We start from the raw sequence: 12,593 nt of genomic DNA, 5'->3' as shown, positions 1-12,593 counted from the left end.
CAGACCCCATTGTATCAGAATTGATCCCTGCGGACCCCATTGTATCAGAATCGATCCCTGTGGACCCCATTGTATCAGAATCGATCCCTGCGGACCCCATTGTATCAGAATCGATCCCTGCAGACCCCATTGTATTAGAATTGATCCCTGCGGACCCCATTGTATCAGAATCGATCCCTGCAGACCCCATTGTATCAGAATTGATCCCTGCGGACCCCATTGTATCAGAATCGATCCCTGCGGACCCCATTGTATCAGAATCGATCCCTGCAGACCCCATTGTATCAGAATTGATCCCTGCAGACCCCATTGTATCAGAATCGATCCGTGTGGACCCCATTGTATCAGAATCGATCCCTGCAGACCCCATTGTATTAGAATTGATCCCTGCGGACCCCATTGTATCAGAATCTATCCCTGCAGACCCCATTGTATCAGAATTGATCCCTGCGGACCCCATTGTATCAGAATCGATCCCTGTGGACCCCATTGTATCAGAATCGATCCCTGTGGACCCCATTGTATCAGAATTGATCCCTGCGGACCCCATTGTATCAGAATCGATCCCTGCAGACCCCATTGTATCAGAATTGATCCCTGCGGACCCCATTGTATCAGAATCGATCCCTGTGGACCCCATTGTATCAGAATCGATCCCTGTGGACCCCATTGTATCAGAATCGATCCCTGCAGACCCCATTGTATCAGAATTGATCCCTGCAGACCCCATTGTATCAGAATCGATCCGTGTGGACCCCATTGTATCAGAATCGATCCCTGCGGACCCCATTGTATCAGAATCGATCCCTGCGGACCCCATTGTATCAGAATCAATCCCTGTGGACCCCATTGTATCAGAATCGATCCATGCGGACCCCATTGTATCAGAATCGATCCCTGCAGACCCCATTGTATTAGAATTGATCCCTGCAGACCCCATTGTATCAGAATCGATCTGTGTGGACCCCATTGTATCAGAATCGATCCCTGCAGACCCCATTGTATCAGAATCGATCCGTGTGGACCCCATTGTATCAGAATCGATCCCTACAGACCCCATTGTATCAGAATCGATCCCTGCAGACCCCATTGTATCAGAATCGATCTGTGTGGACCCCATTGTATCAGAATCGATCCCTGCAGACCCCATTGTATCAGAATCGATCCGTGTGGACCCCATTGTATCTCTTCTTACACAAAACTAACAGAAGCCTGCAGTGTTTGCACCCACAGGCCCTGTGAAAAGCCTGCTGAATCTACAAGTGTGGGAATATTTAGCAGCCTTAGCGGCACACCGGTGGATTTCCCTCCCAGTTCGGAGTCCCACTTTAAATTCTCGAAGCGTTTAGCTACAAAGTCATAAGCCGATTCTCCAATCACCTCATCTATCTGAGCCTGGGTGAGCTCCATCCGCTGATAGGAGTAGAAATCAGAGCTGGGCTCGCTGGGGGCGGAGCCTCGCACGGTGGAGGATGACCTGTGTGATATGAAGAGGTATTAATATACAAATCATAAGTTGGGGAAATACATACACAATACACATTAATGTGACTCGGCTACTCTGTTCTCTGGGTCAGATATTCTTCATTGATAAAAATAGTATGAATCAGGAAAATACCGCATTATGGACACTAGATGGAGCTGACAATCATAGGAAATAAATATTTATTATGATCATCGGCTCCATCTAGTGTCCATAATGCGGTATTTTCCTTATTCACTCAATCCCTACGAATGAAGAACATCTGACCTGGAGGGAGACAAGTCCTGGTGATTCCGGAACATTCTCCCCGGATCTCAGCATTCCGGAGATGGGACAGCAGAAGGGGGAGGTGACGGAATTCTCATCACTTTCAGGTTCTTCCCTCTGAGGGGCGATCTGTGAGGAGATGTTCACCTTCCAGGCCAGCCACCCCCCCCCCCCCCCCCATATAACTGGGTGACACAGACGGCGCCCCCTATAGGCACGGCGGAGGACTGAGCGCACTCACCACGCATGGAGAGCTTTCTTTTTAGCTTTGCTGACCTGTTTTTGACTTTTTTTCCCCCCTAAATATATGTAAATTCCGTGTATATGAAATATAGATGAGAAAATAATAAATATATGAACTGAGTTTCTATCTATAAATACTGAATATATATATATATATATATACGGGGCTTCTTATCATCCAGAACGTGGGGGGGGGGGGCAGTTCCAGCACTGAATGTATTTAATGGTAAGGGGTGCTGGGGGATCTATTGTTGCTGGGAGGGTTGATAGATAGGGAAGGAGGGGAGATCTACTGTTGCTGAGTGGGAAATGCACCACAGAGGAAGGAGTCTATTGTTGCTGGGGGGGGATCCACCATTAGGGGAGGGGTCTATTGTTGCTGTGGGGATCTACAATTAAGGGAGGGGTCTATTGTTGCTGTGGGGGATCTACCATTAAGGGAGGGGTCTATTGTTGCTGTGGGGGATCTACAATTAAGGGAGGGGTCTATTGTTGCTGTGGGGGGATCTACCATTAAGGGAGGGGTCTATTGTTGCTGTGGGGGATCTACAATTAAGGGAGGGGTCTATTGTTGCTGTGGGGCATCTACCATTAAGGGAGGGGTCTATTGTTGCTGTGGGGGATCTACCATTAAGGTAGGGGTCTATTGTTGCTGTGGGGGATCTACCATTAAGGGAGGGGTCTATTGTTGCTGTGGGGGATCTACCATTAAGGGAGGGGTCTATTGTGTTGCTGTAGGGGATCTACCATTAAGGGAGGGGTCTATTGTTACTGTGGGGGATCTACCTCTAAGGTATGGGGTCTATTGTTGCTGTGGGGGATCTACCATTAAGGGAGGGGTCTATTGTTACTGTGGGGGATCTACCTCTAAGGTATGGGGTCTATTGTTGCTGTAGGGGATCTACCATTAAGGGAGGGGCCTATTGTTACCACGGGGATCTACCATTAAGGTAGGGGTCTATTGTTGCTGTAGGGGATCTACCATTAAGGGAGGGGTCTATTGTTGCTGTGGGGGATCTACCATTAAGGGAGGGGTCTATTGTTGCTGTGGGGGATCTACCATTAAGGGAGGGGTCTATTGTTGCTGTAGGGGATCTACCATTAAGGGAGGGGTCTATTGTTGCTGTGGGGGATCTACCATTAAGGGAGGGGTCTATTGTTACTGTGGGGGATCTACCATTAAGGTATGGGGTCTATTGTTGCTGTAGGGGATCTACCATTAAGGGAGGGGTCTATGTGTGAGAACCTGATCACCACCTACAAGAAACGTCTGACCTCTGTGATCACCAACAAGGGATTCTCCACCAACTACTAAGGGGATCAAATACTTATTTTACTCACTGAACTCCATTTATAACATTTGTATTGTGTGATTTCTCTGGATTTTGGTTGATTTTCTGTCTCCATCATATAAAATACAATTATAGATCCTTCATTTCTATGTAAGGGGGCAAAACCTCCACCATCCGCAGGGGAGACGATCGTTATTCCCCCCACCCCCCCTCCCCACTGTATGGATGTATAGCATATATATATATATACACACAGTATGTGACAAAAGTAAGTACACCCCTCAGTGACATGTGTGTAAATCTTCTCATGTGACATCACTGAGGAAATGATTTGTCTACAATGTAACGTATATAATAAAAAACACGGACAGTAAACATGTAATATGATAATAATGGAGTAAAACATTTTCAGGGATTGAAGTTCTTTCTGTAGATTTATATAAAAAACTAAAAGACAACAAATGATATATAATATATATTGTGTATCAGGATAACCTCTAATAAAGGGTGATGCTGTAAAACTACAAGTCCCAGCATGCCCTGCTTTCTTACACACAGATTATATAGACTGAAATAAAAGGGAATGTATCCTCAGGACCCGAACCCCCCCCCCCCCCCCCCCCCACATGGAGCACAAATCTATTTCCTCCAACAGGAAAATACAATTCCCCCGATCCCTATGAAGGATATACGATGATATGACACAATCATCCTGTATGACATCAGCACAGAAGTCCAGTGTAGCAAGTGACATTCTCTTACCCCAGCAGTCATGTGACCCCACCTGTGATGTCATGCAGTGTCAGTGTTATGTCATGCAGTGTCAGTGTGATGTCAGTGTGATGTCATGCAGTGTCAGTGTGATGTCATGCAGTGTCAGTGTGATGTCATGCAGTGTCAGTGTGATGTCATGCAGTGTCAGTGTGATGTCAGTGTGATGTCATGCAGTGTCAGTGTGATGTCATGCAGTGTCAGTGTGATGTCAGTGTGATGTCATGCAGTGTCAGTGTGATGTCATGCAGTGTCACTGTGATGTCATGCAGTGTCAGTGTGATGTCATGAAGTGTCAGTGTGATGTCATGAAGTGTCAGTGTGATGTCATGAAGTGTCAGTGTGATGTCATGCAGTGTCAGTGTGATGTCAGTATGATGTCATGCAGTGTCAGTGTGATGTCATGCAGTGTCAGTGTGATGTCATGTAGTGTCAGTGTGATGTCATGCAGTGTCAGTGTGATGTCATGTAGTGTCAGTGTGATGTCATGCAGTGTAGTGTGATGTCATGCAGTGTCAGTGTGATGTCAGTGTGATGTCATGCAGTGTCAGTGTGATGTCATGCAGTGTCAGTGTGATGTCAGTATGATGTCATGCAGTGTCAGTGTGATGTCATGCAGTGTCAGTGTGATGTCAGTGTGATGTCATGCAGTGTCAGTGTGATGTCATGCAGTGTCAGTGTGATGTCAGTATGATGTCATGCAGTGTCAGTGTGATGTCATGCAGTGTCAGTGTGATGTCAGTGTGATGTCATGCAGTGTCAGTGTGATGTCATGCAGTGTCAGTGTGATGTCATGCAGTGTCAGTGGGATGTCAGTATGATGTCATGCAGTGTCAGTATGATGTCATGTAGTGTCAGTGTGATGTCAGTATGATGTCATGCAGTGTCAGTGTGATGTCCTGCAGTGTCAGTGTGATGTCCTGCAGTGTCAGTGTGATGTCATGCAGTGTCAGTGTGATGTCATGCAGTGTCAGTGTGATGTCATGCAGTGTCAGTGTGATGTCATGCTCCCATGGTGCTGTGTAGAACTCACATATCTTCAGCTGTGTCGGCCGCTCTCCTGCATCGGTGCTGCAGCTGTTTATATCCATGCAGTGACGTCACTGTCTGCACTGCAGCGTGCCTGGAGTCAGGATCCCGGATACTGCTGAGTGATCTCATCCGCCGGGGGAAAGGAATTAAATGCAAATGTCTTGTGTAATTTATTTATCAGCTACACAATGCTGACAAGAAAACTCCCATCAATGAGGCCACAACGCTGTGTGGAAAACATTGCAATCTGAAATCCACCACACAGCAGCTGAAAAGTGAAATCAGGCTTGCAGTAGCATGTATTGGCTGTTCTGTTTGAAATGCTGTTTTTGCATTGACATTCCTCCTTAGACCCAGTCTACAGTACAGTCACCGGCTGACTTGGCACCATCCACAGGCAGTTTAATTCTTCAATAGGACACAGAAGATGAACCCAACATAAGTGTTTACTTCTCCACTACAGAAGATGTTTTCCCAGTTATTATGAATTGTAAGAAGAATATTGTAGCACTGACCCCCGAAGGAGCTGCTGCTTTGATGTGGGCCTGCACTCTGCTAATAAACCCCCCTAACTTGCCTCAGTCCCCTTCACACAGCTGTGGTGCCATACAATACAGTACAATATAATATATCACAATATACCTGTATTGTCACCTCAGGATCCACTGGCTCCACCTGCTGGGAGAAAACAATACTCCACACAACGGGGGAATTCACCAAAGTATATTTTACTGTATATATTGGTAAACAGGTGATTACAGCAATTGTACTGTCATCCCAACATAGAATGTGGGCAGCACAGTGGTGTAGTGATTAGCACTTTCACCTAGCAGTAAGAAGGGTTGTTGGTTCAAATCCCGACCACGACACCATCTGCCTGGAGTTTGCATGTTCTCCCTGTGCCTGCGTGGGTTTCCTCCGGGTATTCCGGTTTCCTCCCACACTCCAAAGACATGCTGGTAGGTTAATTAGACCTTGTCTAAAAAAAAATTGGCCTTAATATGTGTACGTGTATGTCAATGTTGTATGTGTTTGTAAGCATGTCAGGACCTTACAGGGTAAAGGACCGCGCAAAGCTGCAGATGGCAAAAAAGCGCCCTGAGGCGATTCAGTTTGCATAGGTAGCGCTATACAAGTCACTCACTCACAATGAACTTTGAAAAAACAGTTACAAACAAAAATATATATATATATATATATATATATATATATATATATATATATGGGAGCTCCCCCTACTTTTATAGCTATGCTTGAGATCTCACTTAAAGTACTCAGTCTTTAGTCTTCTTGTCTTCGCTAGCAATGATAATTCCTTATAATTTGTAATTCAAGGGTTAAAGTAATTAAAGTTGAGTTAAGGATGATTCTAGTGTTGCTTCTGTAAATATAATACAATACTTGAGATGTGATAGTAAGTAGGCCTTATGCCTGCCTAGTGTCAGTTGCTATACTCCTCCTCCGTATGAACTATGGATCCCAGCGAGGTCTGTATATAACTCTGACTAAGTGCAAAGTTTAGAAAACTGTGGGCTGCAACCCGTTCACCAACTGGATCAGAAGCTCGGTGTGATAACTTTGCTCCGGTAGTTGCAGCTTTCTCCTTCGTCATCCGGCTCTGTCACTCCGTCCCCATATTTGGACCTGGTCTTCCCATGCTCAAACGAGTGTCTCTGGATCCTCTCAATCCGATCCCTGTGTCTCTGGCACTTCAGGTCTCTCACAGAACCGAGCAGGGTTGCGCTCCGTACAGGCAATAGGCTGCTTCCTCTGGGAGGCCTCCTCACCAGTCCTCACAGGTAGGCCATGTGTTCCCCTGAGACCTAAGATGGCCGCTCAGGGTCCTTTTCTGTCCTACCCAGCATGCAATGCAAGAGAGAGTGTCCATGGGTAGGTCACCCGGCATCCTGGGTAAAAAGGTCAACTCTGCAATGTAAATAAAAGTCACTTCCTGTAAATAGTTCAATGCTTGTGAAAGCAAAAATCATTTAAGTCCACTTTCAGTGTTTGGCCGCTAGATGGCACCAAACACTAAGCCATAGAAACATCCATAGACTTTCATTGTAAATGCTAATACACATTAGTAGACAAGGATACCAGCACTACAATATGATTTCCCTAAACTCTGTATGTGTGAAGTACTAATACTAAGTGCTGGAGCAAGAAAGAAATGGGGAGGGTCTAGTTAGGACTAAACTAACTAGCACTAAAAAGGAGGGGTGACTGAGGGAGATACCAATTACATAAGTAAACAAGCTGTAGTGGCTCTAAACTACCACTAGATGTCGGCTTATTACAGCATGATCATAACCTGTGACTGGGAGGGGCAGTGACACCGAGACTTAGGAAATGCAACGTTGGGGGTTTCTGTTCTCCAACTTCCTCAGTGTGCCCAGCAATAAAGGAGACATTCCGGGGCGCCTCAAATATTCTGTTATTGTGCGCCCCTCTGGAAGTACATAATATGCAGACGAGGGATGAGCTCGGTGATCGACTCGAACACGGGCCGTTCGCCTGTTCAGCGAATTCGGAACTTTGTGGGCCGTTCGCACCAAATTCGTGTGGCGCTCACAGCCGACAATGCACTACACCATCGCCGTGCATTGCTGGCTCACGATTGGCCAATCACATCGCCGGCAGTGAGGAGAGCCATAAATTATAGCTCAGGGGGTTTAGTACTCGCCCCCCACTATATAAGGCCGCCAGCGCGGTGACCTTGTGTAATGTGTTCTGTGCAGGGAGAGAGAAGGATAGGCAGGGACAGCGTGTTCTTTTCTCAGCCATCTGCAGGAGTTAGTGGGTGTTGTGTGTCTCCAGTACAGCACAGTGTACACCTGAAGATACCCTTCACTGCTGGTGTTCTGTTTCTGTAACACAGGCAAACTATAGACACCCCCCCAGGCACCATATTTAACCACTTGCCGACCAGCGCACGCCGATGTACGATGGCAGAATGGCACGGGCAGGCAAATGGGCGTACATTTACGTGCCTTTAAATTTGCCGCCCTGCCATCGGGAGCGCGCCGGCAGCGGCGCCGCGCTCCCGCGCTGGTCGGGACCCCCGTGAGTCCGGTCGCGGGACCCGCAGACTCGATCGCCGCGGGCATCCCCGCGATCGTCTCACGGAGCGGCGAAATGAAGAAATGCCGCTGTAAACAGCCTTTCTCCATTCTGCCTAGCAACTAGTGACGCTGATCTCTGCTCCATGTGATTGGAGCAGAGATCAGTATTCACTAAATGAAAGCCCATCCCCCCCACAGTTAGTAACACACCCCTAGGAACACTTAACCCCTACACTGCCACCCACTGGTTAACCCCTTCACTGCCAGTGTCATTTACACAGGAATCACTGCATTTATATAGCACTGATTGCCGTATAAATAACAATGGTCCCAAAAATGTGTGAAAAATGTCCGATGTGTCCCCCACAATGTCGCAGTCACAATAAAAATCGCTGATCGCCGCCATTACTAGTAAAAAAAAAAAAATAATAAAACATTATTAATAAAAATGCTATAAAACTATCCCCTATTTTGTAAACGCTATAACTTTTGCGCAAACCAATCAATAATCGCTTATTGCGATTTTTTTTTACCAAAAATATGTAGAAGAATACGTATCGGCCTAAACTGAGGGAAAAAAATGTTTTTTTATATATTTTTGGGGGATATTTATTATAACAAAAAGTAAAAAATAATGCGTTTTTTTCAAAATTGTCGCTCTATTTTTGTTTATAGCGCAAAAAATAAAAACCGCAGAGGTGATCAAATACCACCAAAAGAAAGCTCTATTTGTGGGAAAAAAAGGACGTTAATTTTGTTTGGGAGCCACGTCGCACGACCGCGCAATTGTCAGTTAAAGCGACGCAGTGCCGAATCGCAAAAAGGGGTCTGGTCTTTGGCCAGCAAAATGGTCCGGTCTGTAAGTGGTTAAAGGAATATTTCACTTTTTTTCACTTTAATTGTCATTAAAATCAGTGCTCCCGAAAACAAAGGGCGTTTAAAAAAAATAAAAATGGCATTGACCCATGTCCCCTGGGGCAGGAGGCAGGTCCCCAAACCCTTTTTAGGACAGTATCTTGCATATTAGCCGTTAAAATTAGCACTTTTCATTTTGAACGTTCGAGTCCCATAGACTTCAATGGGGTTCTAAAGTTCGTACAAATTTTCGGTCTGTTTGAAAGTTCTGGTGCGAACCGAACCGGGGGAAGGGGGGGGAAGGGGTGGGGGGTTCAGCTCATCCCTAGTGCAGACATGGAACTCGGCTGTAACCCCTTCCCAGCCCCCGGGGGGCCCCTTTAGCATGTTCTTTAGTCCCAGAAAGCCGGACAATTTTTTTATTCTATGTGTCCCATTTATACTGCAATGCCAGTGTGATCCGCGCATAGCGCAGGAAAATGAAGCATGTCAGCGTATTTCCACACCACACCGCATGTCACCGCCGCTACGTACCACGCCGCATGTCACCACCGATACGTACCACGCCGCATGTCACCACCGATACGTACCACGCCGCATGTCACCACCGATACGTACCACGCCGCATGTCACCACCGATACGTACCACACCGCATGTCACCGCCGCTACGTACCACGCCGCATGTCACCACCGATACGTACCACGCCGCATGTCACCACCGCTACGTACCATGCCACGTCCCCACCGCTACGTACCACACCGCATGTCACCGCCGCTACGTACCACACCGCATGTCACCGCCGCTACGTACCATGCCACGTCCCCACCGCTACGTACCACACCGCATGTCACCGCCGCTACATACCATGCCACGTCACCACTGCTACGTACCACGCCGCATGTCACCACCTCTACGTACCACACCGCATGTCACCGCCGCATGTCACCGCCACTACGTACCACACAGCATGTCACTGCCGCTACGTACCACGCCGCATGTCACCACCGATACGTACCACGCCGCATGTCACCACCGCTACGTACCATGCCACGTCCCCACCGCTACGTACCACACCGCATGTCACCGCCGCTACATACCATGCCACGTCACCACTGCTACGTACCACGCCGCATGTCACCACCTCTACGTACCACACCGCATGTCACCACCGCTACGTACCACGCCGCATGTCACCGCCGCTACGTACCACGCCGCATGTCACCGCCGCTACGTACCACGCCGCATGTCACCGCCGCTACGTACCACGCTGCATGTCACCACCGCTACGTACCACGCTGCATGTCACCGCCGCATGTCACCACCGCTACGTACCACGCTGCATGTCACCGCCGCTACGTACCACGCTGCATGTCACCGCCGCATGTCACCACCGCTACGTACCACGCCGCATGTCACCGCCGCTACGTACCACGCCGCATGTCACCACCGCTACGTACCACGCCGCATGTCACCACCGCTACGTACCACGCTGCATGTCACCGCCGCATGTCACCACCGCTACGTACCACGCTGCATGTCACCGCCGCATGTCACCGCCGCTACGTACCACGCCGCATGTCACCACCGCTACGTACCACGCTGCATGTCACCGCCGCATGTCACCACCGCTACGTACCACGCCGCATGTCACCACCGCTACGTACCATGCCGTACCACGCTGCATGTCACCGCCGCATGTCACCACCGCTACGTACCACGCTGCATGTCACCGCCGCATGTCACCACCGCTACGTACCACGCTGCATGTCACCGCCGCATGTCACCGCCGCTACGTACCACGCCGCATGTCACCACCGCTACGTACCACGCTGCATGTCACCGCCGCATGTCACCACGCCGCATGTCACCACCGCTACGTACCACGCCGCATGTCACCACCGCTACGTACCACGCTGCATGTCACCGCCGCATGTCACCACCGCTACGTACCACGCTGCATGTCACCGCCGCATGTCACCACCGCTACGTACCACGCTGCATGTCACCGCCGCATGTCACCGCCGCTACGTACCACGCCGCATGTCACCACCGCTACGTACCACGCTGCATGTCACCGCCGCATGTCACCACCGCTACGTACCACGCCGCATGTCACCACCGCTACGTACCACGCCGCATGTCACCACCGCTACGTACCACGCTGCATGTCACCGCTGCATGTCACCACGCCGCATGTCACCACCGCTACGTACCACGCCGCATGTCACCACCGCTACGTACCACGCCGCATGTCACCACCGCTACGTACCACGCTGCATGTCACCGCTGCATGTCACCACGCCGCATGTCACCGCCGCTACGTACCACGCCGCATGTCACCACCGCTACGTACCACGCTGCATGTCACCGCCGCATGTCACCACCGCTACGTACCACGCCGCATGTCACCACCGCTACGTACCACGCCGCATGTCACCACCGCTACGTACCACGCTGCATGTCACCGCTGCATGTCACCACGCCGCATGTCACCACCGCTACGTACCACGCCGCATGTCACCACCGCTACGTACCACGCTGCATGTCACCGCCGCATGTCACCACCGCTACGTACCACGCTGCATGTCACCGCCGCTACGTACCACGCCGCATGTCACCACCGCTACGTACCACGCTGCATGTCACCGCTGCATGTCACCACGCCGCATGTCACCACCGCTACGTACCACGCCGCATGTCACCACCGCTACGTACCACGCCGCATGTCACCACCGCTACGTACCACGCTGCATGTCACCGCTGCATGTCACCACGCCGCATGTCACCGCCGCTACGTACCACGCCGCATGTCACCACCGCTACGTACCACGCTGCATGTCACCGCCGCATGTCACCACCGCTACGTACCACGCCGCATGTCACCACCGCTACGTACCACGCCGCATGTCACCACCGCTACGTACCACGCTGCATGTCACCGCTGCATGTCACCACGCCGCATGTCACCACCGCTACGTACCACGCCGCATGTCACCACCGCTACGTACCACGCTGCATGTCACCGCCGCATGTCACCACCGCTACGTACCACGCTGCATGTCACCGCCGCATGTCACCACCGCTACGTACCACGCTGCATGTCACCACCGCTACGTACCACGCCGCATGTCACCACCGCTACGTACCACGCTGCATGTCACCGCCGCATGTCACCACCGCTACGTACCACGCTGCATGTCACCACCGCTACGTACCACGCCGCATGTCACCACCGCTACGTACCACGCTGCATGTCACCGCCGCATGTCACCACCGCTACGTACCACACCACATGTCACCACCTCTACATACCACACCACGTCACCACCGCTACATACCACACCGCATGTCACCGCCGCTACGTACCACGCCACATGTCACCGCCGCTACGTACCAAGCCGCATGTCACCGCCGCTACGTATAAAACTACAGCAGGCGACATTTCTCTGCATGTAAACGTCCCGGAATACAAATAAACGCACAGGAATGCAGAGACGGGCAAAACAAAGAACAATCCTAAAACACTCGGCATGGAAAAGCGACAAAGGAATGGAAACACTCGGCTCGTTTTTTATTCTTTTCTGGT

The 12,593-nt window shown here is 50.1% G+C and overlaps 1 protein-coding gene across 1 annotated transcript in view; it reads right to left on the bottom strand.

The window, feature by feature from the left end:
- LOC143956914 (vesicle-associated membrane protein 3-like) overlaps positions 1 to 5,559 on the bottom strand; it is a 45,193-nt gene extending 39,634 nt beyond the window's left edge. Inside the window, exons 1-2 of the mRNA XM_077467081.1 lie at positions 5,090 to 5,559; positions 1,381 to 1,477 (exon numbers count right to left, since the gene is read on the bottom strand). Of these exons, the coding sequence (XP_077323207.1) occupies positions 1,381 to 1,477; positions 5,090 to 5,217 (225 nt within the window). The 5' untranslated portion in view covers positions 5,218 to 5,559. The remainder of the gene's footprint in view (positions 1 to 1,380; positions 1,478 to 5,089) is intronic.
- Between the last annotated feature and the right edge of the window lie 7,034 nt (positions 5,560 to 12,593).

This window comes from Lithobates pipiens, unplaced genomic scaffold, assembly GCF_037356315.1.
Source record: "Lithobates pipiens isolate NorthernLeopardFrog02 unplaced genomic scaffold, aLitPip1_a1.2 Scaffold_47, whole genome shotgun sequence".
NCBI classification, from domain to species: Eukaryota; Metazoa; Chordata; class Amphibia; order Anura; family Ranidae; genus Lithobates; species Lithobates pipiens.
The sequence above is the reverse complement of the archived record's forward strand: the minus strand, read 5'-3'. Positions and strand labels throughout refer to the sequence as shown.